We start from the raw sequence: 27,284 nt of genomic DNA, 5'->3' as shown, positions 1-27,284 counted from the left end.
GCAGCAAAATAAATAGTCCAGACACCCACAAACCTTTTATTAAGTAACTCCAGTTTTAGTTTTTGGAACATACACTACCAGTCAAAAGTTTGGACACACCTTCTCATTCAGTGGTTTTTATTTGATTATTTTATACATTGTAGGTTAATACTGAAGACATCAAAACTATGAAAGAATACATATGGAACTATGTTGTAAACAGAAAAGTGTTAATCTTCAGAATTTATCTACAATGTAGAAAATATATAAATAAATAAAAAAGCATTGAACGAGACGGTGTGTCCAAAATTTTCAATAGCTGCGTACTTGCTGTCACCCAAAAACCTCTGTTCCAGATGGTGTTTTTTTAACCAGATATTGAAGTTTTGTCATTCAAATCCATGCTAGTGTTGGATGATAATCCATTTTTTTCCAGTGTAAATTTTAAATAAGTCATTTGCATTTTTGTTTGACACAGTAGATTTAAGTTTGGTTTTTCACATTTTTTTAAACCATATTTAGATGTGTATCCATATCATTCGGATGTTTCAGCCATATTTGTTACCTACATGACTTTATGGTTATTATGGACGTTCGGCATTTAGGGTTTTGCAATTTCAGTCCTTAATCTTTGATTACAACATACTACGCTTTATAAAAACAAAACAGTTCACTCACTTATCAAACTTTTGATTCTAACAGATTGCTTCTTGGATCATTCTCAACCTCCTGCCACTGCCTCCAACATTTTCTCAGCTCACTTATATTGTCCTAATGTAGTGCCAATTCTCAACAAAAGTCTTGTCAAGGCACACCACACAGTGAGGTCGAGACCTTATATTATATTATAGAGAGAAATCCAAAAATGCCCTATGCGTAAACACTTGACAACAGGAGGAAGACGAATCTCCCTTATGACAGGAAGAAACATCTGGCAGGACCAGGCTTAGTGTGAGCGGCTGTCTGCATCGACCAGTTTGAATGAGAGGAAAAAAGACAGCAGGTAGGAACAGGCAGGCAAAAAACACAGGTCAGGTTGGTAACGCCAAAACTGCAGATAAGAAACATGCAGCTGTGAACCAGTATAAAATATATGTCTATCATGAATCCACTCCTATGAATGCAATTTATTAATCTGTATACATGCACAAGGAAAACAGACAAAAAAAACATATGTAGATTTGTAAAATTGTATGTAATCCCCCCCCCCCCAACACAATATTTATTCTTTTAAGTGATGTGTATACTGAGCCAAAAGGAGTCCTATAGCTACTATAAAATAATTTACAAAATCCATCAGAACAAGTAAAACACTCAAACTCATGAAGTGGATTAATCGATATATTAGCACTTGAGTGAATGTTCAAATGTCAAGTATGGTACCCAGGCCTGTTGTCAACCTTTTCGACAGTCACAACACATCACAAAACATGACAAATGAGGGAGCTGCTTCAACTTGAAGGTGGAGGTTGGTCTAAAGGGGATGCAGTTGACAACAGCACCACAGTGACCCGACCCTGTGTGGCTGCAACAAGAACCTAGAGAGGGGAAGGTCGATATATTGACGCGGCCGTCATCTGGGCGAGTCTTGGCACAGACAAAACTAGCAGCACAGCAGTGGACAGGAAGAGTTGATTAAAAGCTCCTTTTCTGCCTCACAGACTTTGGCTTAGGCTCTCTTCCCATATTGGCACAATAGCACAGTTTTGATGTCGATGCCAACATGGTCACATCAATTAGTCTACAGTTTTGGTTGCTTACTTGCTTTGTTTTGAGGTTTAACTGAACCCTCAACGAATCCTAACTCTGATTATTAGCAACGTGTTTCTTATCCTCCAGTTATAAAATGGCCTAAAGACATAGAAACCGTAAGGAATACTAATATGAATAGTTGTGGCCCCAACCACATAAACATTAGCTTCCTGGTTTGATTATATTCGTAGGGATTTGTTGCTGTCATTTCCGTCTTTTTCCCCATGTTTCCAGCCCCTGTACTGTCTATTGAAGGAAAAACCACTACAAGAAAATCAAAGGTAAAATGTAATTTTGTCCTTTGAGCAATATTTTACATGAAGTGATAGGGAAAAAAAAACAAATCGTCAAATTTGAGAGGCTGAAAGCTGGAATTGCTGGGTGTTTTTGGTTGAAATAATGATTGAAAGAATGAGTCAGTTGTCAGTCAAGAATGTTGTTAATTTTCTGGTAATCTGTCATTTGTGAATCCTGGCAGCATTAGTTTTTTAAATGAGTTCTTTCAGCCATGTGGCGTTAGTACCTCTGTATACTAGTAAACATTTTGTCAAAGGCAAATGGACCTGCTTGAGGTCAGTTAACTGCCTTTGACTTCACACTTCTTGATACCATGACATGGATGACTGAGAATCTTCACACATACCTACACATCACCATGTGTGCTTTTGATATTTGTGCCAACAAGATAAAGTTTCTTCTTTCTGCGCAGTGAATAAAAACCCTGCTGACAGAGAGACGCAGGAGACTGATGTCAAGGTGTCCGTTTGAATCCAGTCACATTCGATTGGCTGCACATTGCATTACCGCTGTCTTAATGTTTCCTGTGGGACATCTCTGAATATCACATTAGAGGAAAGCTTCTTTTCTCGCCTCCTATCTTTATTTTATCATTTGTTCACCCTAACCTGCTGATTGTGAACACTTTCCTGGCTGCACACCTCTCATTACTGAGGCGTAGGTACTTTGCTGCAAGAGTTTTTCTCTTTTATTCTGCCTCTCCTGGTTTTCACTGTTCCCTTGTTTCGAGGTCAAAACCTATTTTTTTCAGGTCTTTCTCAGACCTTTGCCTTTGGACACTGAACTGAGCATTATCTTGACAGTCAGACACTTAAATGAAGCACCCTCAAGCACATCCCTCTCTTTCAATGTAATGTTTGCCTGCATATTTTTCTGGACATGAACAGCTCCTCTGTTTGGTCTGACGATTTTTTGTGTCAGGACTGAACTGTCAGCTGGCCACACGATGATGAATAGAGTTAAAAGTGATATTTGAAAACATGCTGCTCCTTTCTCTGCTATGTAAAGTTGTGAGGACCCTCTGCCTTTCTTTGCTCCAGTTGCTGGACTCGTTTCTGCTCCACTGCTTTCTCTGTTGTCCCCCTCTGATATTATTTGTCGCTACTGTTACTCCTACCGGTGTTTGTCACTTCTCCACCTCTCTCATCTGTCTTCCATCTTCTCTTCCAGTCTCTGCTACGACTGCTCTGTGTCTGACTGTGTTCCCTGAACCCTCTCACCTATTGAGTGCAGCATGCCTGTAAAGGTTGATGCTAATAATACTGACGTCTCACTCAGAGCCCACCGCCTCTGCTGCACTTGTAAATACTATAGAGTTACTAGCATGTAGTCACCCCCCTCTTACCCAAACTAGTAGGTAAACATCTTATTTTAACCTTTTTAAACTGTGATTCCTGGAGACCTCAGCTGGGCATAGTTCACACAGCGTAACTATAACATGGATGTTTTAATCATGTTTCCATTGGAAATGTAACCAAAACTTTTAGGTTGAGGGAGTAATGTAAGAGAACTTTCCAAGTATCTAAAGCTTCCTGTGGACCTTGTACTTTCACTTGTTGCTCTGTGTTAAGAACTTTGCTACTGTTGCAGTTTTTAGGAATGAGTGTTGTAAAATGCTGGGATACTGATAGCATGCTTCACCAGTTAGCAACGTGCCCCAGAAAGGGGTCAAACAGTCTCCCTGGAGTCTCAGGTGGAAATGAAGGTCGAGAAATGGAGCTTTTCAAAAGGTTACTTGGCCTCAGGTAAAGTTGGTGCAGTGGAAGTGTGGCTTTTGAGTTCACATCTCTCTACTCATTAATGAGACATCACAAATATAATAACTACTCAATGTAATGTGTCTTTTTTCTTTAGTTGAATGGTCATTGAGAAGGATGTTTGTGTAGCTGAAAATTTCATCACAATAAAGTGTTTCATCAATATCGATACTTACTGACAGTTTTAAAATTCCCTGTTTTTGCCCCTTTTAACAATGAAAACACAAGTAAATGTACACACATTCATAAAAATTTAAAATCAAATGTATAAAATGAAATATAAATAAAATATAAAAATATAAAGATACAGGAATTAACTGGACCTTCTTCACATTAGGTTAAGCTAGCAAGTAAAATTGGCTTTGACATAAACTGACAGAACTTTAGTGAATGGCAGTCAACAAATGTTGAAGAAAAGGTTGTTACAAAGTGTTTTGTAAATGTTGGGTACCCAGAAACACACAGAGGAGTGAGCCATGGTGAGCTTCTGATTGTCTGACCAGGACCTGGTGCCACCATGCAGGAACTGCACTGGCCTCTGTGTGCACCCCGATGTCAGCCACTGGAGAAGGCCACTGAACTTTGTGTTACGTTTTGTTATTGCTGTTGATGAAGTGTCTATCAGCACCATATATTACAAAAACAAACAGGTTTCAAAGAGGATCTTTATATTTTTGGGGTTTTTGAGGTAACTAAAGTGACTTTATGCAAGATTATTTTGTGCCAAGTTTTGTGGGCAAGAATAATGTTTAAAAATAGTTTCATTAAATAAATGTTAGAATTTGATCATACTGACAGAAATAACATGGTCTTTTCTATCTAAAGCGTCACTTCAGAACCATCAGTGTTGCCCTATAAAGCCTATGCTGCCCAAAGCCTACTGTATATTGTAGCTGCCCTCAAATTGACAACCAATGGATCTATGGAATCAGTAGAGCCTTGGGGGAGCTCAGTGTTTGACAGCTGATGATTCTCAAAGGGTTTGGCTCCACTGGTCCAAGTCCTACCACAGTGATAGGGTGACCTACGACCTCCGAGCCTCCCAACCAGGAAATATTGACTGACCTTTCCAAAGCTTCAGACTGAAAGAGAAACACACAGAGGCAATTGAGAGAAAACATTTAGTTGTAAAAGTATCTCAAATGGTGTCACTGACAATACAGGAAACAACCAGGCTCGAGTTAAGGTGTGTGGGGTTCAAAAACAGTATCTAAGTGGCAGCAACTAGTATTTAAGGGGAATGCTCACCCATGAAGAGACACATGAAGAACCAAAAAGTCCTCAGTCTGATGAATAATGGTCCCACTGTGGCAGTGAAGAGCTGCAGCCGACTGACTGATGGCCTCTGGTGCTGTGTAAATATTTAGAGGAAGGTCCTGGGAGGTGAAGGGCAGTTTGAAGAAGACACTGCATCACTCCTGATTATTTGCTCTGGAGTTTTCTAGAGGATTTCCTTTGCATGATTCAAATGTTTCCTTCATTGCATTCCTTCATTACAGCTTCAGAGTTGCATCTGTCACACTTAGAGCTAAGTGGTAAACATTTTGATACTGTGCTACACTTGGCTGGTACAGATATTGACTTTTTGAGAGAAATCGTATAAATGCATAAGAATAAACATTGTTGATAAGATTCTTTTTTTCCTTTTTGAAGATTACCCCATTTTTATATTCGAAAAATGAATATGCCACATCTCTCTAGTGCAGACATGTTAGACTGGTCACACTGTGTCTCTACTAATTTCATGTAATTGACTGGCTGACATTTTTGCTGTTGCAAATATACCTGCATTGAGATGATATCCGATGATATATTGGCCTGTCTGGTGTATTGATTAAAATGTAAATCCAATATTAGGTATTGTAAGAAACAACAACACCCCAGACTTCCTTGTTCCAGCTCCTCAGTTGTAAGGATTTGATGCTTTTCTGGGGGTTTATAGGATGGTAAAGCATTCCTTTCAGGGTGTGGAGTTATTTATCAAATTATTTTAAGACATGAACTTGTGCTTTGGTAATGCATACAAGGATTTTTCACAATTTGCAATGTTTTATAAGTCCAGTGATTAATTGATCCATTGAAAAAGGCTAGTTGGAGCCTTAGCTGAATTCTTAATATATTTCTACGATTCTACTCTGCATCGCCCTCACTATACTTGATATGCTCATCTACATACTGTTTGAATTTTACTACCAGCTATATATGTAGTATATTTATTGCCAGAGCCGTACATCATAACAGTAAACTATGAATCAATTTCAATGTTAGCTTGTAGTTTGTACGTATCATCTAGCTTATCATGCATGTATCGAACCCCAACCCCCTCTTCTCCCATCCCTCCCCCTCTCCACCTTCCCCTCTACCCCTCTACCTCTACCCCTCTATCTCTACCCCTCTACCTCTCTACCTCTACCTCTAACCCTCTACCTCTATACCTCTCTACCTCTTCTGTCCTTCTCAACCCGCCGGCCAGCAGGCAGATGGGTCCCCCCACATTAGAGCCGGGTTCTGCTCGAGGTTTTTTTCCCTGTTAAAAGGGTGTTTTCCTTGCCACTGTCGCCTTTTGGCTTGCTCTCGGGGGTCAGGCATATGGGTTCTGTAAAGCGTCTTGAGACAGTTTGACCTGTAATTGGCGCTATATAAATAAAATTGAATTCAACTGAAATTGAATTGACTGAGTGGTAGATTTAGGTAGCAAATTTCTAGTTAGTGTGGGTGACTACAGCTGCCTCGAAGGATTATTTGCATTATCGATTAATCTGCTTTTTTTCCCCCTAAATTAATCCTTAAATCCACAAAATGTCTTAACATGGCCAATACAGCTTTACAAGCCCAACATATTCAGGTGTTTTATTTTAATATCTATTTTTTTAGCAGCTTTATTTAACAGTCATGATGAGAGGATGACAGGAAAGTGGGGCGAAGAATAGGGGAATGACCTGCAGCAAAGAGCAATGAGCGTGAATTGAACCCATGACCGCTGCATACTATGCCCCAGTTTGTGGGTCACCCGCTCAACCTGTTGAGCTACCTGGTTGACCCTCAGGTGTCTTATTTTAATAAATACGGCAAAATATTCAGTTTACGGTGACATATAAGACTGGAAAACAATGAAAGAATCTTTGTTGTTGGGTTTGAACTAGAGGATGTTTGGCATTTTTACTACTTTTGCTTTAAAAAATATTTTAAAGCAATTGATTAACACAGCAATTGCAGGTTATTTGTCTCTTTATTGACTGTTAATTGAGTATATTTTTCAGTTCTAAGGTTAACAACTCCTCATTAACTTCTAAGGTTGAAAGTGTTAATTAGAGGTAGAGAAATATTTGGAGAGAAATTTCATCATTCAGTTGAATGATCGTGTTTTCAGTCTTGCACACCAGTCTTTCTATACTTTGTGTTTCTCTTTCACACACACACACACACCTACCTCTCCGTGTAGTGTGTTTATGTTGGCCTGCTCACGCTGGGCCATCAGTATTGAAGGCTGCCTCGGCCTTCTCAGGATTTACCATCAATCTCCTCGCCTTGCGCTCTTTGTGTGTGTGTTACTGTTTAACTCTCCAAACTTCATCTCCTTCTTTGGCAAAGCATCTCACAACACCTTCCTGCTGTTCATTCCTCGCTGTCCGTGCTGTCTTTTCTTCCTGTCTCTCACACTCTGGCTCTTTGTCGCCTCCGCGTTTAATTTCAGTCTTTCACTTGGTTATTAAATATTCCTCCCTCACCAGCCTTCTGTTGCTGATAGATATGAATCATGACTGTGGCATAAAATCCTCCTAAAACTGTTATTCCCACACCTGCAGTTGACACTGAAAGAGAGAACCACCTGGCTGCTTAAATCAAAGTGTTTGGCCTTGATAAATGACTTAAAGATTTTATATATCTGAAAACCTCCATCATCCAGCCCTGATGGTTTTTTATTTATTACAGTATATTTCTGCTATGCTTTTTTCTTAGTCATTCCTCTCTCAGCACCACTTACACTCAGGGTGGATTTGCTCTCTGTTCAGCTGCTGTACTGCAGCCAAGTGGGTTTTGGTCAGGTATTATTTGACCATTGGATTACTGTGAGTGATCACTTGCTTGTGGACAGAATGATTAAAGACGAAAGAAAATGATATCCGCTTCTGCTTGAAGCAGCATTGTGTCCAACATTTGACTTTACAGCTGCTTTTTTTTCTCAAGCAGAGAATTTGATTCAACAAGCTGCTCAGACTGAACCCCCATCTAGAAGTCTATGTGATTTCAAACCAGCTTCCAAAATAAACTTGAGGAACTCAGTGCCTTTCCATGGGACAACTATATTATACATAAATAAATAATTAACATGCATTTTCTGCTCCTAACTTAATTATAAAAGTAAAGCAATACAATATGTCATTTCAAAAATACAGACCTACAGAGATGCGTCGTACTGTATTATACCAACAGTAAACTTTAATACAGTATTTAACTCATTAAAGTTTGTTATGTTTTTTTGTGTAAGTAAACAGTCTTGTCACTCATGGATAATGCATTTTGGTGAAGGTAAGACAAAATAATAAGTAAAAGAAAAGTTGTTTCAAATAGTGCATTGCAAATAGCACATAGAACTGGAAGAGGAGACTATTTTAACAATTATGTACACACAAACATGATACAAGCCAGGTGTTTGACCCAGTCTTTGTGTGTGTGTTTGAAACAACACTGCTGTTTTCAGCTCTGCAAATGTGTAAAAGCTCTTGATTCTGGCTATTGGCCAGTGTGGCTGATGACACGTATTCCAAAAGCATATCAATGCACAAGAAAGGTAGGGTCAAGTCAAGAGTTTTTCACAAAAAGTTGTTTGTAAATTCGACTGATATTTGGTGAAAACAGAGCCCCCGGCCAAATGACAGGTTTGCTGTTGCTGCTATTTTTGTTTTTGTTTTTTGGCTGTTACCATTAAACTGCGTTCATATGCTGTTTGGAAAGCTTGCCATCTTGGAGCCCTCATTCATCTACTGAGACATTAAGCATTCTGTTTACATTCCCTTGGAAGTCAAAGCTGGAGGATGAATGATAAACACAAGAGGCTGCAGCTGTGCACTTGAAGAATTTTTCAGGCTTGGTGGAGGTTCGAGGATCATCTACTTACATTATCAGTTAGTTTTGTTGTTGTTGTTTTTTAGCATTTACCAGCTGATGTGCTGAAAATGAAAACAATGACACCTGATTTGACTGTGATACCCAGTTCAGCATTTTGCTGTTACTATACCACAGGTCTTGTGCTCTCACCTCTGATCAGTTCAGAGGACTCCATCTCCCATCTCCATCTGTCAGTGTAACCTGAGAGCAGCCATGCCTGCTGCAGTGTTGAGAGCTTGTGGAGTCAGGCGGTCGGGCTCACAGCGGTCAGGGGCGAGTGGTGGCGATTCAGGGGCCACAGTGTTGCTTTATGGACCAGACTTTTTAAACCACAGGACAGGGAACAGAGCTGAGGGCAAGACAGGGCTGGATGCTGATTCTGAGCACGAGTGGTTGAAGGTTTAAAGGCATTATCACCATAAATGTATATTCTCTTACTCTCTGTATACACTCCTATTATCTGCTGTTTATTGTCTGCATGTTGAAATGCACTGAGTTTGCTTAATATGAATGACAGAATATCAGACTGAAGCCAGGGAATGGTTTAATAAAGTGTGGAAAATCAAATTTTATTTCATAGTGCACCATTGATGTAATGCTGTGGATCAGACCAAACACGGAGAATGTACTTCTCATTCCTTATCATAGGCGGTTTGTTGCTTATTATTTGTGAACAGGTCCATCTCAGATTGTTACATTTCAATGACAGTGACTGATGGGATGAAAGAACTCTGTATTTTTAAAAATGTGTTACTTTTGACAAGTTTTAATTATTTTAAAAAAGCATTATTCCTTAAATCATCCATCCCTTGAGACTTGCAGTATTTTGACAGCAGGGCTGTGTATTTGAATTAGTAATTGCAGTTAAAGCATTGTTTGTTAAATTCTAAACTACAGGAACTGCATAAAGTTTTCATCTATATTGAGTGAACAAGTTCAGTAGTAAATTCCCCCTCTTGTTTTTTTCTGCAGGCTCAGAGGAAGGATGTGTTTCTCCAAGAGCGCTACGGCCACTACAGTCTGACCGACCCTTTTCTGGCACTTCAGAGAGATTTTGAGTGCAGAGTCCCTGGAGGGGACAAGGAACGGCGGCCCCTGGGGTCCAGCCCCATCTCTGTCCTGGAGGCCGTCATGGCACACTGTAGGAAGATGCAGGAACGCATGTCAGCCCAGCTGGCTGCTGCCGAGAGCCGCCAGAAGAGGGTAAGACACCAGGGGGAGGAGGAGGGTTTCTGTTAGTGGATGATGTTTCAGCTGGGAGCAAATACAGTCTGTGGACTGCCTTCTGAATGTGAAATTGAAACAGAATTGGCAAAGGGATTGTTAAGTCCCTGCATGAAGTCTCTTCTATTCCTCAACCAGCAAAAATACTGGAAACGCATTGCTGCATTATTTTTACTCTACTATGTAAAAAATGAACATTTGAGCTCACCCAACAATGGATGTAACCCTTTGCATTAATCTTTTTGTGTTAAGACAATGTCTAATGACATTGTATTCAACCAACAGATTGATTTAGGGGCCTTAGCTTTTCATTTACAATCAAAGATATTGTTAATTACCACTTGCTTAATGATTGGTTTCATAAATATGGGTTTCATTGATTACTCATAAAAAATTTATTTGTTCCGAATAATATTTCCATTCTATTTAAAATGAATTTTTAAGCTTTATGTACTTAAGTGTTTAATTTGGCAAATTTTAAAAATGAAGTTGCTCTAGGGTTTGGTAGGTGGCACTAGAAGAAAAGTCAGGTGATCGCCAAATGAATCAGGATTTATCCCCTGTGAACCATGAATGTTTGTACTAGGCTTCATATGAATCCCTCCAATGGCTACTGAGATATTTCACTGTGTTGGGCCAGCAGAACAACCAACATCAGCCTCTTTAAAGCTACATAGCTACAGTAGCAGGAAAATACAATTACATATTACAAAATGCATCATTTATGAACTTGTGTTTATATAGCCTCAGTTTAAATGTGCAATGAGTCTGTAGTCATATTAAATGAAGGTAAATATAAGTAGGAATTTGAATCAGCAGATGTAGAAAAAATATTTCTTCTGTTTGGCTACAGACTGTGCGTGTGTTTGTGTATGTTTTTTACACACAGCTCAAATGTCTGTGGCTGTAATCCTCCTGAAGAAGATGTGGGAAAGAGAAAATCGTATGCCTGTCTGTGTGTATTAATGTTTTTGGTGAATGCTTGGGTATTATATGAATGTGCAAGAGAGACAACAGTGTGTGTATGTAGTGTGCAAACTTAATACCCATTTTCTGGTGTGTCAGTCCTGTTTTTGATGGTTAAATGTGTGTGTATATGAGTGTGTGTTTGTCGCAGGTCTCTTTAGGAGTTTGTGGCCCTGATTAACTGGGCAGCCAGATGTCTGCTGTGGCTCTGTCCCATTTTTATCTTTTTCTCCCTCTATTTTGCTTTCTTGTCTGTGTGGAGGGAAATGGATGTGTGAAAGTGTTTGGACATAAGGCTAGCAGAATGACTGTGTGAGTAATAAAGAAAATACTGGGTGAATATGTTTGTCCTGTCCTTGAACTCTGTAACAATAACAGATGATATAGTTTTGAGCCAAAAAGAGCCTTTGTAACCACACACACATACAAAGATGGAGGGGAGGTATGGATGGAGGAAGGAGTGGAAGGAAGGGAGAGGTAGGAGTTGGCTGTTTTGACAGGAAAGCTGGTTAAACAGATTTTAGGGCTGTGGTTTGTGAGTTTTCTTCTGTCCCTAACATGTGAATGTACAGCCATGTGTGTAAATTCTTGACTTTCTTGACATATTAGGACAAGCAAATGTTTGATCCCCTTTGAAGCAGTGTGTACAGATAAAGATACTACTCAAATTACACATATTATAGAGATGTTCTGGTCATTTTCGTAAACTAAACACAAAGAAACAAACAGATGTCTTGTGGAAAAAGTTGGTCAAATCAATAGAACCACGGCCCTCAGATCAGATGTCAATGACTAGAACATCTTTTGGGAGCGAGAAGTTGAATCTCATTTAAATCTCTGACATTTAGTATAAATGTTACTATAAATGCTATCAGAGACACTCATTAACTGACAAACTTCAGTGATATTATAAGCATAATGCTCTTCTTCAGACAAAGCACCACAGAGACACAGTTGATCCGTAGTAGTTTGTATTTGTAGGTAGTGCATCTGTATGTCCTTTGTCTGAAGCAGAGTTCATGTTTCAATCGTCACCATTGATCGTGGTGCTCAGGTATCTTTTGAACCTGTATAATTGGGCACTATGGGGTTTTGTAGGTTTTATCTCTAAAATTTTTCCAGTACAGACATTAAGCTATTCAAATTCAAGCTGCAGTGGGCAAAAATCTGGGAAAGGCCAGAACAGAACAAGGCAGAATTAGAAAATACGCAGGGATCCGGCTGCAGTTCCTCCCTCTCCCCATTCTCTTCTAAGCCCCTCCCAACACAGTAGCACACATTTCAAGCCAACAGTCAACATTCATTTGTTACTTCAAACCTTGTTCCCTCAAGTAAAAGTTCGCTGTCGGACTAGTTGGGCCACCACATGCTTTGCTATCGCAGACTTAGTTGCTGGTTATACTCTTTCACCTGCCCTCTAATTGGCTAAAATCTCCCATCAGAAGCTCTACTGAAAAGGAGGAAGGAAGATTTAATTTGTAGAAAACTGTTATATTTCAAACTAAATGTACTAAAACTCGGAGCCTGCAGAGCAATACTTACATAACCATCTAAATGGTTGTGTAGAGGTTTGTATTTGTTTAGCACCTTACAGACGCAGAAGAATAAATACGCTAGAATAACATTTTAGAACACTCTAACTTGTAAAATAAAAGATAAAAACACATTAATCATACATTATATCTTGTGCCTTTGTTCTGGCAGAATGGAGGCGTGAGATTTACTGAGCTTTCGGATCTGATTTAACAGTGTCCACCTACTGTTTGTCAGGGAGAATGTGTCCACAGCAGATTTTTTCATTTAGTGTAAGTTCACAATATAATAGCAATACACTAGGACACTCACAGAGAGAGCTGGAGGTGTCAAAAAGTTAATATTTCTGTTACTTGACTGAGAATTGTCATTTTAAGAGTAATCCCAATGCAGAGACCTAGTTTGACCCAAAAACTCCAAGCGCACCACGCCTCCTAAGAAACCACTATCAGCACCGATCACAAACATAGCTATGTGATTGACCTTGAGTGGTTTTGCCTCATTTGACTCTAAAAACATGCATAAATGTAGGGGCAGCCACCACAAACCAACCCGCTTTAGCACAGAGTAAAATCACCATGTCACCACTGATTGCACAGTTGTACCCGGACTATCAACATCACCGTACGAACCTGTCAGGCTGGGATAAATAGTTTCACTGGAACTTTTAAAATGTCCAGTGACAACAGCTAGCCAATACTGCTAAAAGACACAAGCTCAGAGTACTCGGAGGGATCTCTTGGTTGCTGGGTAGAGTAGATTTCACCCGGTTTGTCCGTGCTATCTTTATCCCTTCTATCCACTCTTGTCGCTCTCCTGTGAGTAAGCTATTGAATTATCCATGAGGTCTTAGGCAAGCTGAAGGCAGGCAGGCAGGCAGGCAGTTGTACGTAACACACTCTGAATGGGTTTGTGGGCATATTAAGACACCCCCACCCCCCTGATCTTCTCCATGAATCAGTGATGAAGTTGAAGGAGGGTCTCTCATCCCCCCACTCCTCCTCTACAGCAACAGCACTCGGTGGTGACGGACAAACACTATATTTGTTAGTTTTTATGGGTAAACATGCTGCCAAAGTGTTGGAATTTGGAAGCAAGGTCACAACCACCAGTGCAGAAATTCCTTTTTTCTTTAAATAGCCTTTGCGCCTCTTTCTTTCTTCTTCTCTCACCCATCTCTTCTGAATAGGCTGCTTCACTCTGCTGCGATACCAGTGGATACCTTGGGTATACCGATAGAGCTTTATGGAAAGATTGTACTTGTAAGCTTTATTAAATATTTCATTTAACAGTGGGCTATCTCAGGTCCAGGGAGCACTGATTCTACCTGAGGTGCCTTCAAGGTATCTGTACAGAAATGGCTTCCACTTTAATGTCATTATTATTTCACTCTGTGGGTGATAGCAGAATGAGCTTTTAAGACTGAGCAAAGATTGTATTAAGTCTGAGTAAAGACCTTATAAACTCTGTGTCATTGTACACTAGGGACTAACCAGTATGGTTTATTCAGGGCTGATATAGATTATTGGTAATCAAGGACAGCGATAATCGTTATTTGGAACCTATGTACAATATTTAGATAGTTAAGAGGCCTTGAAGGCTGGCATATGCTTAACACACTGTTATGCTTTATTACAGCAAAACAGCTTTGGAAAATTGGTTTCAATCATTTAAATGTTAACACATTGTATCAGGAAGCTTGGCATTCAAAACTACACTACTTCATTATTGTTTATTATTTAACAGTTGAACATCAGTAAAAAAGATCACATGATGATGAGATGCTCTCAGAGATTCAGAGATGCTGGGGGGGAGGTGGGAGTGGACTGGTGGACGACAGGACGAAGGGGTCAGCTGAATACAGGGGGGGTTCAGATACCACCTTAATGACCGAATATGAGGATATTCAGGTCCAGTCCTAATACCTTGTAGCAGACAGTACAACCTTGTACTAAGTCAACTGTTTTCAAATGTCAAAATAGAAAAGAGATTTCACCTGCTGTAAAAATGGAGAGTGGTCTTGTACCAGTGAGTCTTTGGCAGGATGCCTTGAATTGAAAGCAGTCTAAAGCTGGAAGGATTCCTGTTTCAGATTCCACTGTTGTGCAGGTGTGGGAGGAAAGGTTTTCTGAAGCTGTTCGACCATCCAACAAGCACGCTGCATGAAGCATGCTGACCCACTTTTGAAATTAAGTGGTTGAAAGACTTTCAGAAGCTTTTCCAGCAGTGCATAGTGTCATCACTGGTAGTGTTTGCTATACATAATTGCCATATATATTATAAACTTAATCCTGCCTGGTTTCAGTCTACATTGCCCAGTGTGTCAGCACTTTTACAGCATCCCTAAATTTGTTCTTCCAAGGCATTAGGCTGACTTACAACAGACATAATCCTCACCCAATTAGCAGCTAGTCGTAGCACCTCCTTTTGAGTAACAACTGGTGTTCCCTCGGCGCTCCCCCTTGCTTATAAACCCTTCGCTCCTCCTCAGCATCAGCTGGTGGTGATACGTTTTCCCTGATGGTTTGGAACAGGGGAAGTGGAGGAGTGGACTGGGAAAGGGAGGGGGTCTCATTTAGGGACAGGAGTTGTGGGGTGTCAACTCCATTGTCTGAGGCTTGTTAGGGCGATCGGGTCTTGGCAATTGGGTGGAGAGCCCCAGTTAAGCCCTGTTACTCACTGTGAAGGCGACTCTGAGCTAACAATAGCAGCGATGCTCCAGATATAGAGGCCAGGGCTTTGACAAGTCATTGAAATTCAACCGTATGCAGAGACACTGTGTCTCTCTGAGCACATAAATTAGACTCTTTCCCCAAGCTGCGCTGTGGATTAATAAAGTGTCTATTTGTGTAAATATGCACTTATCCATTTATCTTGGCTGTCCATTTAATTGAGCTATTCTGTTGGACTGATTTGATTAATCTGCCTTATCTATGCTTGAGAAAACTATTTTAGCTCATTTTAACATTGTGACTAACGAATGACTCAGCTTTCAAATTTGGAGGGTTACTCCTGAGTGCAAGCAATTACCTTTTCTATCAAATACTCAATTACAGACTAAATTGATATATCGTGTTTGTACTCAAAGTTCACAGTGGTATTCAGAAGATGGATATTTCAGGGCGCACGTGATACCTTCTAAGATTAGCAATACGTCACAGATGTGGTGCTGGTGAGACAGTTGGTATGAAGGTTGCAACTGATATATGTGAAGACTGTCTGTGAAACATATTTAATGTTTGACATACATGTGATGTTCACGCAGCTTGGACAGTATGTACGATCTGTATGAGTGGGAGGTATGATTGATTGCAGATGATCTGTGTTAAAAAGGGGAGGAAAAGGTGACTGTTCATGTCATTGTCACGTCATTTGGTAATTCTGTACTAAATGACACACATGCTCTCTGTTCACATGTGATGCTGAGGCTAGGGCTGCATCTAAGAGTTATTTTTATTATCAGTTATACTGTGGATTTATTTTTAGTTCATTGTTGACAGTATGGAATGTCTGAGAGTAGTGATGAATGACTGAAAAGTAATCACTTCATATTAAAAATTGTTGATCATTAACATTCACTGTCATTATAGTACTATACAAAGACTGTGCAAATCTACCAGAGCTAACCACTGAATGTCTAAAATCCAACTGTGATGTTTTGGTATGGTGTGAAATACTACATCTTTGTATGCTGCTGTCCACTGACATTATGTGTATTTTTTTCCAGCTGGAGATGGAGAAGCTGCAGCTCCAGAGTCTGGAGCAGGAACACCGCAAGCTGACAGCGCAGTTAAAGGATGAGCGCGAGAAGAACAAGCACATTGTCATGATGTTGGTGCGCGAGTGCAAGCAGCTTGCCACACGGGTGGTAGAGGAGTCCCAGCGTTTTGACGAGCTCCAGGCTCGCCTGGATGAGGAGAGTCGCACCTCTGGCCGGCTGCAGGAGGAGCTGAGCACCGAGCGCCAGCACAGCCAACAGATGGAGGCCAAGATGGAAAAGCAGCTGTCAGAGTTTGACACAGAGCGTGAACAGCTGCGTGCCAGACTGGGCCGCGAGGAGACCGAGAGTCACAGTCTGCGGCAGCAGGTGGAGCAGCTCAGGACTGAACGGGGCGATGGGAAGGATGGTGCTGCAGTTGCTCTGCCTGCTGCTACTGAAGCAGAACCTGTTCCTGCCACCGGTACACCATCCAAACCTAAAGCTCTGACGTCTGTTTCTGTAGCCACAGAGCCCATCAGTTCTCGAACAGCATCTTGCCAAACGGACCTGCCCCCCACTGAGGTGGAGGGTCCCAAGAAGACCCCTCTTACTATACCTGTCAAACCAACCCCTGCCAACTATGTGGGCCTGAGCCTGCCAAAGACAGCTGGCCGGGGGATCATCCACAGCAGCTCAGGAGGACTGGCACAGACAGAAAATGGCTCAGAAGGCCAAGCCCCCCATGGCTTACCCAGCGGGGTCAGTCCACGTGTCCAGGCGGCCCGCTACAAGTTCCAGGAACAGGACCAAAATGGCACGGCATCCCAGAGTCCTCCAGCTCGTGACCTCTCCCCTACCAACCGTGACAACTTTGCTGCCAAGCAGCAAGCCCGTCACACCGTCACACAGGTCCTCTCACGCTTCACCAGCCCTCCTGCTGGAGGTGCTGGACCCCTGCGTCCAGGCCTGTCCCACTCTGCCTCAGAGGGAGGACCTTTTCCCGGCCGTCTGAGCCATCCCATTGGCATCAAGTCGCCCACGGTGGCCAGGATCGACCGGGGAAACCCTCCCCCTATACCTCCCAAAAAGCCAGGTCTTTCCCAGACCCCCTCTCCTCCTCATCCACCCATCAAGGTGGTGGGGGACAGCAGCCGCTCCCCTGGGGCTGGGCTCAAACCGGCCACACCCCAGCTGCCGCCCAAACCCGCCCTGGACCTGGTCCCAGCCCTGACGGCCTCTCAGGTGGGTGCCTGCCCCTCCTCTCGCTCCCCAGGGCCTGGCCGGGGCCCTCAGCGGCAACCAGCAGCAGCATGTGCAGAGTGTCCCCCAGTCATCAGACCTGCCACCACTGTCAGTAGCCCCTCCTCCATAAACCCCCCCTCCACCTCCTCCTCCTCCGTTAGTGCTCCATCCTCCCGTAGTCCCTGTGCCTCAGCAGGCAGCCTGCTGGCAACAGCATCAGGTAAAGGGGCTCCTCCATGCTCCATCTCCCTCCAGTTTTCCCCACTGCCTCTTTTCTTTGACTGTCTTTCCTAGCTTAGTGTAGCATAGTGGTCAGGTCACAGGAAAACTGGTCTAACCACAGGAATGCAAATCAGAATAGCACATGGGTCAATTCAGTTTATGTCACTGACTCTGTCCCTCAACCCTAAATTACCTTGCTAGATCTGATTTCGCTCACTGCATTCTCACTCTACTCATCTCTCTTTCTCTGCCCTTAATATGTCCTCCCTCTGGGCACCTTTCGTCTCCCATGTTTTCACATTGGCTAAGTTAGTATCACTGTCAACAGCAGACATTGACAACATGTCGCTATCATGTGCCTGACTGTTGTTCAGAGACTAGAGGTTAGCACAAGGAGAATTTCAGGGTGAACTGACTTTGGTTGAACTGAGGCAGACAAGAGACCCCTGGTGCTCTTGTGCATTCAGATTGATTACTTCCTATCAGTAACCCCTATCCTCTCTGAAGCTGATGCCAGAGGCTCCTCTCTCCTTCCCTTCCCCTTTTTCATCCTCCAGTAGCATGCCATGACCACTCTTCCACTTCCTGCACTCAGTCCTGTTTCCGCTTCCATTAATTCGTCCCATTGACCATCTGTCACTGATGACACTCTGTATGTAATTTATTCTTTTTGCTATAAATATTAGCATTTATGTTCACCTTCTAATGTGCTTTGTGTGCTATGTTTGGTTGCACTGTGTAGTGTGATTAATCTGATGAATCCAGTTTATTACAACCTGGGTATTCTTTTCGTAGTTTGGGCCATTATTTCCATATCTAAACCCTGTTTGTTAATGACTGTTGCTTTCTTAAACTTTTTTAGTAAAATGAGTAGTGATTCCAGGTATCATATCTGAAAGAAATGGTGGCACAAACTATAAAAACTAGACCCAAGTTAATATACACTGGAACTATCCTTAAATATGTCAGTGAAATGTACCAAATTATGTTTGCATTTCTGAAAGTCACCTTCTTTGCATGTAGATGTATCTTGTTTTATAATGATATGCTTCTCTCTCTATTTATTTTAACAAGAGTTTGTCAAAAGCAAAAGACATAAAATGACATCCAAAAGAAATCATGTGGCAATCTGCTGAAAAGCTTAACCATGTTTTTCTAGTCATACTATTGCTCTTTTAGAAAAAGTACAAGATTTGCTGATATGGTCATCCATAAAAAAATAGGTCACACAAGACTGACAGAAATTGTTGCCCTCTAAGATGCTTTTGTTTGCATTTAAAATTTCATATGTATGTCCATGTAAGATAAACATAGTGATGCCTTTGTTACTGGAGACAATAATGCAGTGTTAACAGCAGTGTTGCGAGCCTTTCCTAAACCCTCGCATTCGATTGCAGCATCTTCCTCTTGCAAATCTGATAAAACTGTGGAGTGGTCTGGAGGAAATTTTGCTACCTTCCAGACGGTTTTATCACAATTTTAAGCTAGGGCACGAGCTCACCTGTCAGCAGCCAGATATGTTTTTGCAGTCTTTGTACTTACTCTGCGTATTTCCCTCCACAACCACCCACTCAGACAGAAGTTGTAACCTGCCGTAATCCTGTCCTTGAGAGAGTTGTTGTTCTACTTTTTTTTCTTACTCACTCACTTTCTTTCTTCTTGTCTGAGACAAATTTCAGCACAGAATTCTCTTCTCTGATCTTCTCTAGCTCATTTTTAGCCTTCACAGTAAAAAAAACAAAAACTTAAAAGTATTGTTGCCTCTTAATAGGCCCAGACCTTTAGATAGTAGTTGTAGTGCAGTTGTTGGGTTTAGTAATTAGATTTTTTTTTTCTGTTCTTTGCTTTGTCTGTTTGTTGTGCTTAATTATTTAAAATAATCCTGTATAATTTTTTTCTTGTCCTCAATGTGTATGTTGTGAGTGACTGGTTGTACTCAAAGATGAATGCTGTCTTATCACCTTGCTGCTGTATTAATCTGATGTGATGACAGGCTCTTTTGTCCATGCTGCAGTTTGCTTTCCCAGCTGATCAAAATACAGACAGTATTTAGAGGATATCTGCGGTCAGAGAAACCCTTGCTACCTTTACAAGGAAAAAAGTTTGCCATTACAAATTTTGCCACCTCTTAACCTCTGTTAAAATCCCCCAATAGGTTGTACTTTACAATCTTGTGTTATGCAGCAAAGCATTATTTAACCTGAGATTCATTTGAAATTTAAATGTCCAAAGATACATGAGGGAAATGTGAATATAATACTTTGGTTTAATAGTCAACAACATGGCCTTATGGGTATGAACTTTTAGTTAGAAGAGTTAAAAGCAGCAGGATCTTCAATTAAAATGCTTTTCTATATTTAAAAGACATTTAATCCAGTCATGAGTTTTAAGAGGTTGAATGCGAAGGTAACAGAGGCTGTTTTTAGGTATTAGACTTTTGGTTAAATAAATTTGTCTAGCAGCAGATTTAAAGGGAGAGATAATCTCACATGTTGAGTGAGAGTGAAGTGCAGCCTTTAAACCACAGTTTCCTCCTAAAGCCAATCCAAATCTGCACTATGTCACTTTACCTGTTTCTCCCCTAATCCTCACATAATCCTGCTCATTCATAACATAAAAACCACCACATGGGACTTTTGATGAAACAGCTTCCAGCTAGAGAAACAGAGGCCAAATGGATGTCTTCTTTTAAAGGGTTAATGTTTGATTCCTGTGGTGCTCTGCTGCCTAACCAAGCAGTTAGCAATTCCTGACACGCACTCTTTGATGTTCAGTCTAGTCAATTTCTTGGTGGAAGGTAAGCAATTTGAACTTATACATGTATAAGAAGCTGCAATATCAATTTTACATCAAAGTATGAATTTAAAAGGTAATCAGACTGTTCAGATGTTTATATTAAGTCAAAAACTCAAAGGCAAGACTCCATTACAAATTGAAATGAATCAATACAAATGACTGTTTGTATCTTACATTCATTTTATTTACATTACTTCAGATTTACCCTGGTATTGTTGGTATTTCTAAGAATAAAGGCAAGTAGGTTTGAACAATGTTTGGCTGCACAACAACAGCTTGGACCTTGGAATTGTTGAACTACTTCATTCTCCCACATTGCTCATAGCAGCTGCTCTGACAAAAGAGTCTGTACTACTGAATGTGTGAAACTCAGATGTGCTCTCCTTCCCTTTCACCTTCTTATACCTTTGCTTTCCGATGTTCAGCACTTCTAGTCGCTTCCTCTCCCTCCTGCTCTTCCTCCTCCTAGTTTAACCTGTGCTGCTCCTGCTCCTCCTTCCCCTGCAGGCTGGTGTCCCTCCGTAGTCTCCTCTCTAAGCGGCAGTGGGCCTGCTGCCCTGGACGGCGGGCAACCCCTGCTCCTCCAAGCTGCTTCCCAGGGAAATGTCACTTTATTGTCAATGCTGCTTAACCAACCAGACCCGACCACCATTACTACTACTACCACCACCACTGCATCCACCAACACAACCTCTACCACCAACATCACCTCTACCACCGCCATGGAGAACAAGCTCGATCATCTTGACCAAGACGTCCATCTCAATCTCAACCAAACCTCTGCCTTGTTTGCTGCTGCTCAGAACGGACACACAGGTCAGTGAAATTGGATTCATCGATACATTAACCCTAGTGTCTTTAAAACCATCAATAGTTAGATCTTTCTTTGACTGATTGTGGTGTTTTTAGATTCCGTATCTTTATATCTGACTAACTTCAGGCCTAGAGAAATTTAATAAATTAAACAGTAGGCCATTGGGAATATAAACTGAATCTGTGGTTTTGGTCAGCGGGTTGATTGATTTTAAAGAGTAGTGTTCAAGGAACGCTCAGAGGCTTATTGATTCGTATTGATTGCTAAACAGATGGTGATACACTAAAATACCAACAAAAGGTTCACACAGGATCAATTGTTCAGTGAGCGTGGCTAAAAACTGTGATACACAGGGTCACGAGACACCATTGTAACCATTAATACAAAATCATGTGTACACATGTACAGTAAAGACGTGTATGAAATTAGTGCTTTGAATAGTTGTTCTTTTGCTGCGTTTTACATATTTATATCTTTAAATGTATGAAAAAATTTTTTTTCACTCGTCACATTTCAAATGACTTCTACATCATCAGTTTTTAAAGATATTTTTGAGGGCTTTTTTTAGCCTTTATTATAGTAGGCAGTGTAGAGAGAGACACAGGAAATGTGGGGAGAAGAGTCAGAGAAGGACATGCAGTAAATGGCCATGGGTCGGACTCGAACCATGACCGCTGCATCGGGACTATAGCCCCTGTTTAGTGAGTGATCCAGGATTGAATGTCTTGTGAATGAAGCCATCGGAGGGAATATGACAAAATCTCTCCAGAGATTAAATCTGTAACATTTCTGTTGTAGAGCAGACTCTAACCACAGAACCTCCTTGCCACCTGCAACTAGTACTCACTACAGAAACATAGTCTGAATTAGTCATTTCAGCTAAATATGATTTTAAGCATTTGCTGACGTCATTTGAAAAGAAAATGAGATGCTTGTCGTCATCCTGGATACGAGATTTCCCTTCCTATTATGCAGTTTGAGTTGTTGAATGTGATTTAACAAAGAAACTCAGTCTAAGATGAGTTTGTTAAGTGAAACATCATCTGTTGGGTTGTGCACTCTGATTGATGAGACAAGTTGTAAAAAAATCAGAAGGTCATAAGGAAGAATTGTTTACAAACATGTAGTTTCATGCACATTAGCTATGATGGATGATTTCTTTTGGTTGTTGTGGTCTGTCTGATCTTGTTTTAGTTTCTTGGGTCTCTTCTGAGCATCATATCTGACTGGTATTTTCACCAGCTCTTTGCTGACTTTTTCTGTTGTTGGTGCTGAGCTATTCTAGTCTAGTCTCAATTATCCAGCCCATTCTGTAGAACATAATAGTCTGGCTGAATCTCAATGTCATTTGCTTAAAAGGGGAAAAAACATTCTAACTTGTTTGTATTTCTTTAACCCAGTCTCAGTTATCTTGAGTGAAGCTATGAGAAGGATACAAAGGATCATTTGGTAAAATACTGACTGCCGCAATTGTTGCACGTTTGCATGCAGGGAGGCGAGAACTGAGAGTACAATGAGTCATCCACTGACAAGGACTGGCAGATGTACTTTCCTGCATGACCCAAATCATCAGCAAATACCTGCAGCATGCATCTAATGACTTAGACAGCGGTGGAAAAGGTGGTTTGCTGTGGCTTTATCAGTGTTTTTACAGCTGCCTGCTACATCCGAACTATGAGCACGGTGAGAGTGAGAACCAAAACAGTAAAGTGAAAGAAAACTATGAGCTGAAAGATTGCTAGGGAAACTGCAGAGTCAGGTGAAATTTCTCTGTCAGTTTGTCACTGGGAGTGACCCAGTACCCCTGCAAGTAATAATCTACACCACTGTTAATAAAAAATATTGATTGTAGTGGCTTTATATCACAGTTCCTAGGCACTTGCCTGAAATCATTGAAACATAGTGTTGTGTACATATTTTAATTACGTAGTGAGGTACAGAATTGTGGAGTATTGCATTTGACCACATAAAGTTGGATTAGCTTTTCCTTACAAATGATAACAACTCATTTTGTAGAGCTAACCAATAAAGATAAAGCATAGTATTGCCAGGATGAGTTTTGTGTAGCGGCTCTATGAAGATTCAATGAGAGGACAAAAGCCTGGTGCAGATAAACACTTTACATGCGCTGCTGTAATGCCTGTAATTGTATGATCTGCGGCTGATCCCATTATGTTGGCTGCCATTAAATGAGAATGTGAGCCTGTCATGTCAGGGCTGTAACCTCAGCACGGACGACATGCTCATTCAGCTGATACACACACGTACAGAAAATTACCCATGCCGGTGCCTTGCATACGTTCACACACACCGAATAATTAATGCATGCAGACCCTGCCGAACACACACACACACCCACACACACACACACACACACACACACACACACACACACACACACACACACATGATGGTGTATCAAAGATGTGCTTCCCTGCTGAGATGTTTAGTTACACTCTGTTGTCAGATGAGAAGCATTGATCCATGAACATGACTAATGCAGCTGAAGGACAGCTGTACTGAAGGCTTGAAGGTGGGCAGCGCAGAGAGGAAACACACTCTCACAATGACACAAACACACCCAAGAGTTTTCCCTCTGATTTTATGCGATCTTCTGAGTCCTGTTTACTTCTCCTCCTTCACTCTTTTGATATACAAATGGTACATCTCTAAAGCAGAAGACACATGTTGATATGTTTAAACCATATGTAGATGGTTCAGTATTCGATGTATCAACATGAAATATCATAAACCTTCCCGTAATGACAGATAAATGTCTTTCCATCAACTAAGAGAACACCAGACTCTGACTTCTGATACCGTCCATCTTGTTTTTCTAGTATAGTACCTGATGTGCTGTACTGTGTTTGTGTTGCTGGTATTTATATGTGGAATATATGCAACTATTTTTGTACACAGGCACCAGAGAGAGTTGAAGTCCTGCCCCACTTCTGGTTCAGCATTTGTTCCACTTGGTCTCAATGTTCAGTGTAATTTCTCATAAAAGGTTTCTTTCATCAGTCTTTTTAAAAGCTGGAACATTTTAATGGGGTTTTCTGTCTCTATTCTAAGATAAATGAGTACTGTATTATTGTACTGGTAAGTAACATTTGAATGCCATTTTAACCAAGATTAAAGACCACCACAGTGTTTAAGACTCATGGGAAATGTCGCAGTGGAATGCCCAGACAGTTACTGTTGTTTTGGAATTAGGAGGTACTTGTTTACTTTGGACTAATGGACAGCAAATGACAGCTATTCTGCCCTCTGAGCTTTGGCTTAACAAGGCAGGACTGTATCTGTTAATCACTGAAGTAACTTTTTAAAAATTAAAATTTAATAATGGCCAAGTGATTTATAAAAGGCGCTCTCACAAATTGACTCATGTTTTTTTGGTGACATATACCTACTACACTACTTTCAGTATCCAAGGCAACAGCATGAAGTGGTTGCTATGCTCTGCTATGTACAGGTGTACACTCACTATGAGATGTTTTTGTAGTTTTTGTTTGTTTGTTTTAGGCTGTACTTATTGTATTAGTTACAGATATTCATTCACGTTTCACGCTGTACAGCAGCAGGCTGCGACGTTATCGTCCGTCTCTCTCTCTCATTCTTTCTGTTAGATTGTGTGAAGCTGCTGCTGTCTTCAGGATCGCCTGCTGATGTTTCAGATGAAAATGGATTCACACCTTTACACTTTGCTGCCGCTCACAGCCACAGCAGGTAAGCCCACATGGCATTTAAGCATTCTAGCTAGGGATACCACGCTTCAGTCATTTTTTATGTTTATTTGTTTTATTGGTTATGTTAGTATATAACAGATGTGTGCACCCCTGTGTTATACCGCTTAAATATCAAATTATTGAACATTGTACCAGTTTACTGCAGTTGCATTGCTTACAAGTTAAACAGAAGGGTATTTGCTCTTGTCTTTTATTTTTTCAATGTTTTGTATGTCCACCTTTATTTTTCATGGCAGAGTCAATGTTCCTCACCAAACAGGATACAATATTTCTGGAGGGATGTTTGCGCGTTCTTCATAGATTATTTTGTCAGCTGCTCTTTGCTGGAGGGGTTGTGTTGCTCTTGTGTTCTTTGTGTTTGTGGTCGTCTTTAAAATCCCCTAAAGGTGTTCCATCAGATTCAAATTAGGCAACATAGTTGTCAAGGTCATAGATTTCCCTTTTTTCCTTCTTTAGAAACTCTTGTTTGATTTTCACAGTGTATTTTGGACCATTACCATGCTGGAATATTTCTCTTTTGCCAAGCTTGTGAGTCATCTTGTCAGCCAGAGTTTTGGTATTTCCACACACACACATAGTGCCATCTATACATGTTATCTCCCAAACACTTTTCTGAACTCCAGTATCATCAAACCTTCACCGCTGTGCCTCACTATCGGACTTTGCTGTGGCAACCTTAGCCACAGATTCATGTCAAACGTGTTGGACCCCAACCTATTCAGACAAATATGTTTGCACCATCATCTTACAAAAGAGCGTGCTCCCAGTCTTCAACAGGCCTCTTTTCATCTTATTTAGCAGGGACTGATCTCATGCAGTGTTCTTCACGCTGTCTGAGCTGTCACAGAAACTCTGATTTCCTTTGATGACCCCTGTGCAAGTCTGATGCACTTGTTCACCTGTTTTGACTCTTCGTTGGTTGCTGTTCTTCTGTTTTTTTTTCCATTTTTAATAGTTTTACAGTCCATTTTTTCAGTTCTTCAGATAATCATATTCCATGTGGACCCATGTAAACATGCAGATAGACACTGGCCGAAGGTCCAAAACTGAGAATGGTTTGGCATTTGCGGTTCAGTTTCAGTTGGACTAATTGGAAATTGCAGGTGTACTCAGTTTAGCTTCAGGGATCACAGGTTTGGTAACTTGTTTATTGATCCTTGATGACTGATCCTGTTCAACTTAGGAATAGAGCAGTTATTGAGAGTTTATACAATTTGAAATTATTTGACATTCAAATGATATTTCACAGGGATGTGATCATTTTTGTTATATTCTGTATTTAATTTAAAAAATGTTACATGTGTGAAAATGGCCATTTTCAGTTTCCAAGCAGACATGTCTTCAAATTGCTTGTTTAGTTTGACCAGCTATCCAGAACTCTGATACCTGTGTTTTAATCTCTCTTTTTTTATCTTATGTGTCATGCTAGTCCCTAAAATCATAATAAATATTAATCTACGTTTTGTCAGTTGATGACTCATTACACATATTTTGCTGGAAGACAAGCGCATCTGGAAGCTCCAGTATGTGAAATATGACCTCTAGGCCTATGTTGGTAACCATGTTGGGTTTCAGTGCCAGAAGCAACACCAGAATGTCTGCTCAGTACTGTCACCACACCAGTTTCAACTGGTGGCTTTAAGCCTGTATAGTATAAACTGTCAAGCCTAGACAAGATTTGCCTTCTAAAATAAACCCAGTTCAGAACTTCAACAGACCAGTTCATGTTTGCAACTTTATTTCCTCTCAGTTTCTCCTCCACAAACATTACCAGACCACTAGGTATTAATTATTAAAGAGGAGGGAAAAATCTACTCCTACGCTATATGGCTACACTGTCAGTTCTGATCACTCGTATTGATCTTGACGTATTGCCAGGATGAATCCCCAGCTTACAGCCAGACTGTGTCAGCCACAGTGGAGTGAGTGTGCTTGCCAAAAAACACGATGCCCAGGACCAGCTGGGGAATGTGCAGTGTTGTAATATCTGATCACCACGTTATTTATAGAGTGGGATATCCAAAAGGCATGCTGATACAGAGGCACACATACACTGTGAGGTTATTTTATGGTGCTAACTGATTTTTCTGTAGCTGTGACTCAGTGCTTGTAATGTCATCCTGCTTCACGACTGGTGGAGGACTGAA

The 27,284-nt window shown here is 40.9% G+C and overlaps 1 protein-coding gene across 3 annotated transcripts in view; it reads left to right on the top strand.

The window, feature by feature from the left end:
• Positions 1-27,284, top strand: part of cttnbp2 (cortactin binding protein 2) — a 100,058-nt gene that overhangs the window by 43,563 nt on the left and 29,211 nt on the right. For all 3 annotated transcript variants that reach the window (XR_004847534.2, XR_008601161.1, XM_023272802.3), the window contains exons 3-6: positions 9,867-10,097; positions 16,345-17,779; positions 21,085-21,393; positions 25,018-25,117. Coding sequence is in view for 1 of the 3 variants with exons in the window: in XM_023272802.3 (XP_023128570.2) it covers positions 9,867-10,097; positions 16,345-17,779; positions 21,085-21,393; positions 25,018-25,117 (2,075 nt within the window). In the remaining 2 variants the exon portion in view is untranslated. The remainder of the gene's footprint in view (positions 1-9,866; positions 10,098-16,344; positions 17,780-21,084; positions 21,394-25,017; positions 25,118-27,284) is intronic.

The sequence above is a fragment of the Amphiprion ocellaris genome, chromosome 3 (genome assembly GCF_022539595.1).
Source record: "Amphiprion ocellaris isolate individual 3 ecotype Okinawa chromosome 3, ASM2253959v1, whole genome shotgun sequence".
Classification (NCBI taxonomy): Eukaryota; Metazoa; Chordata; class Actinopteri; family Pomacentridae; genus Amphiprion; species Amphiprion ocellaris.
This window is presented reverse-complemented; position numbering and strand designations above follow the sequence as displayed.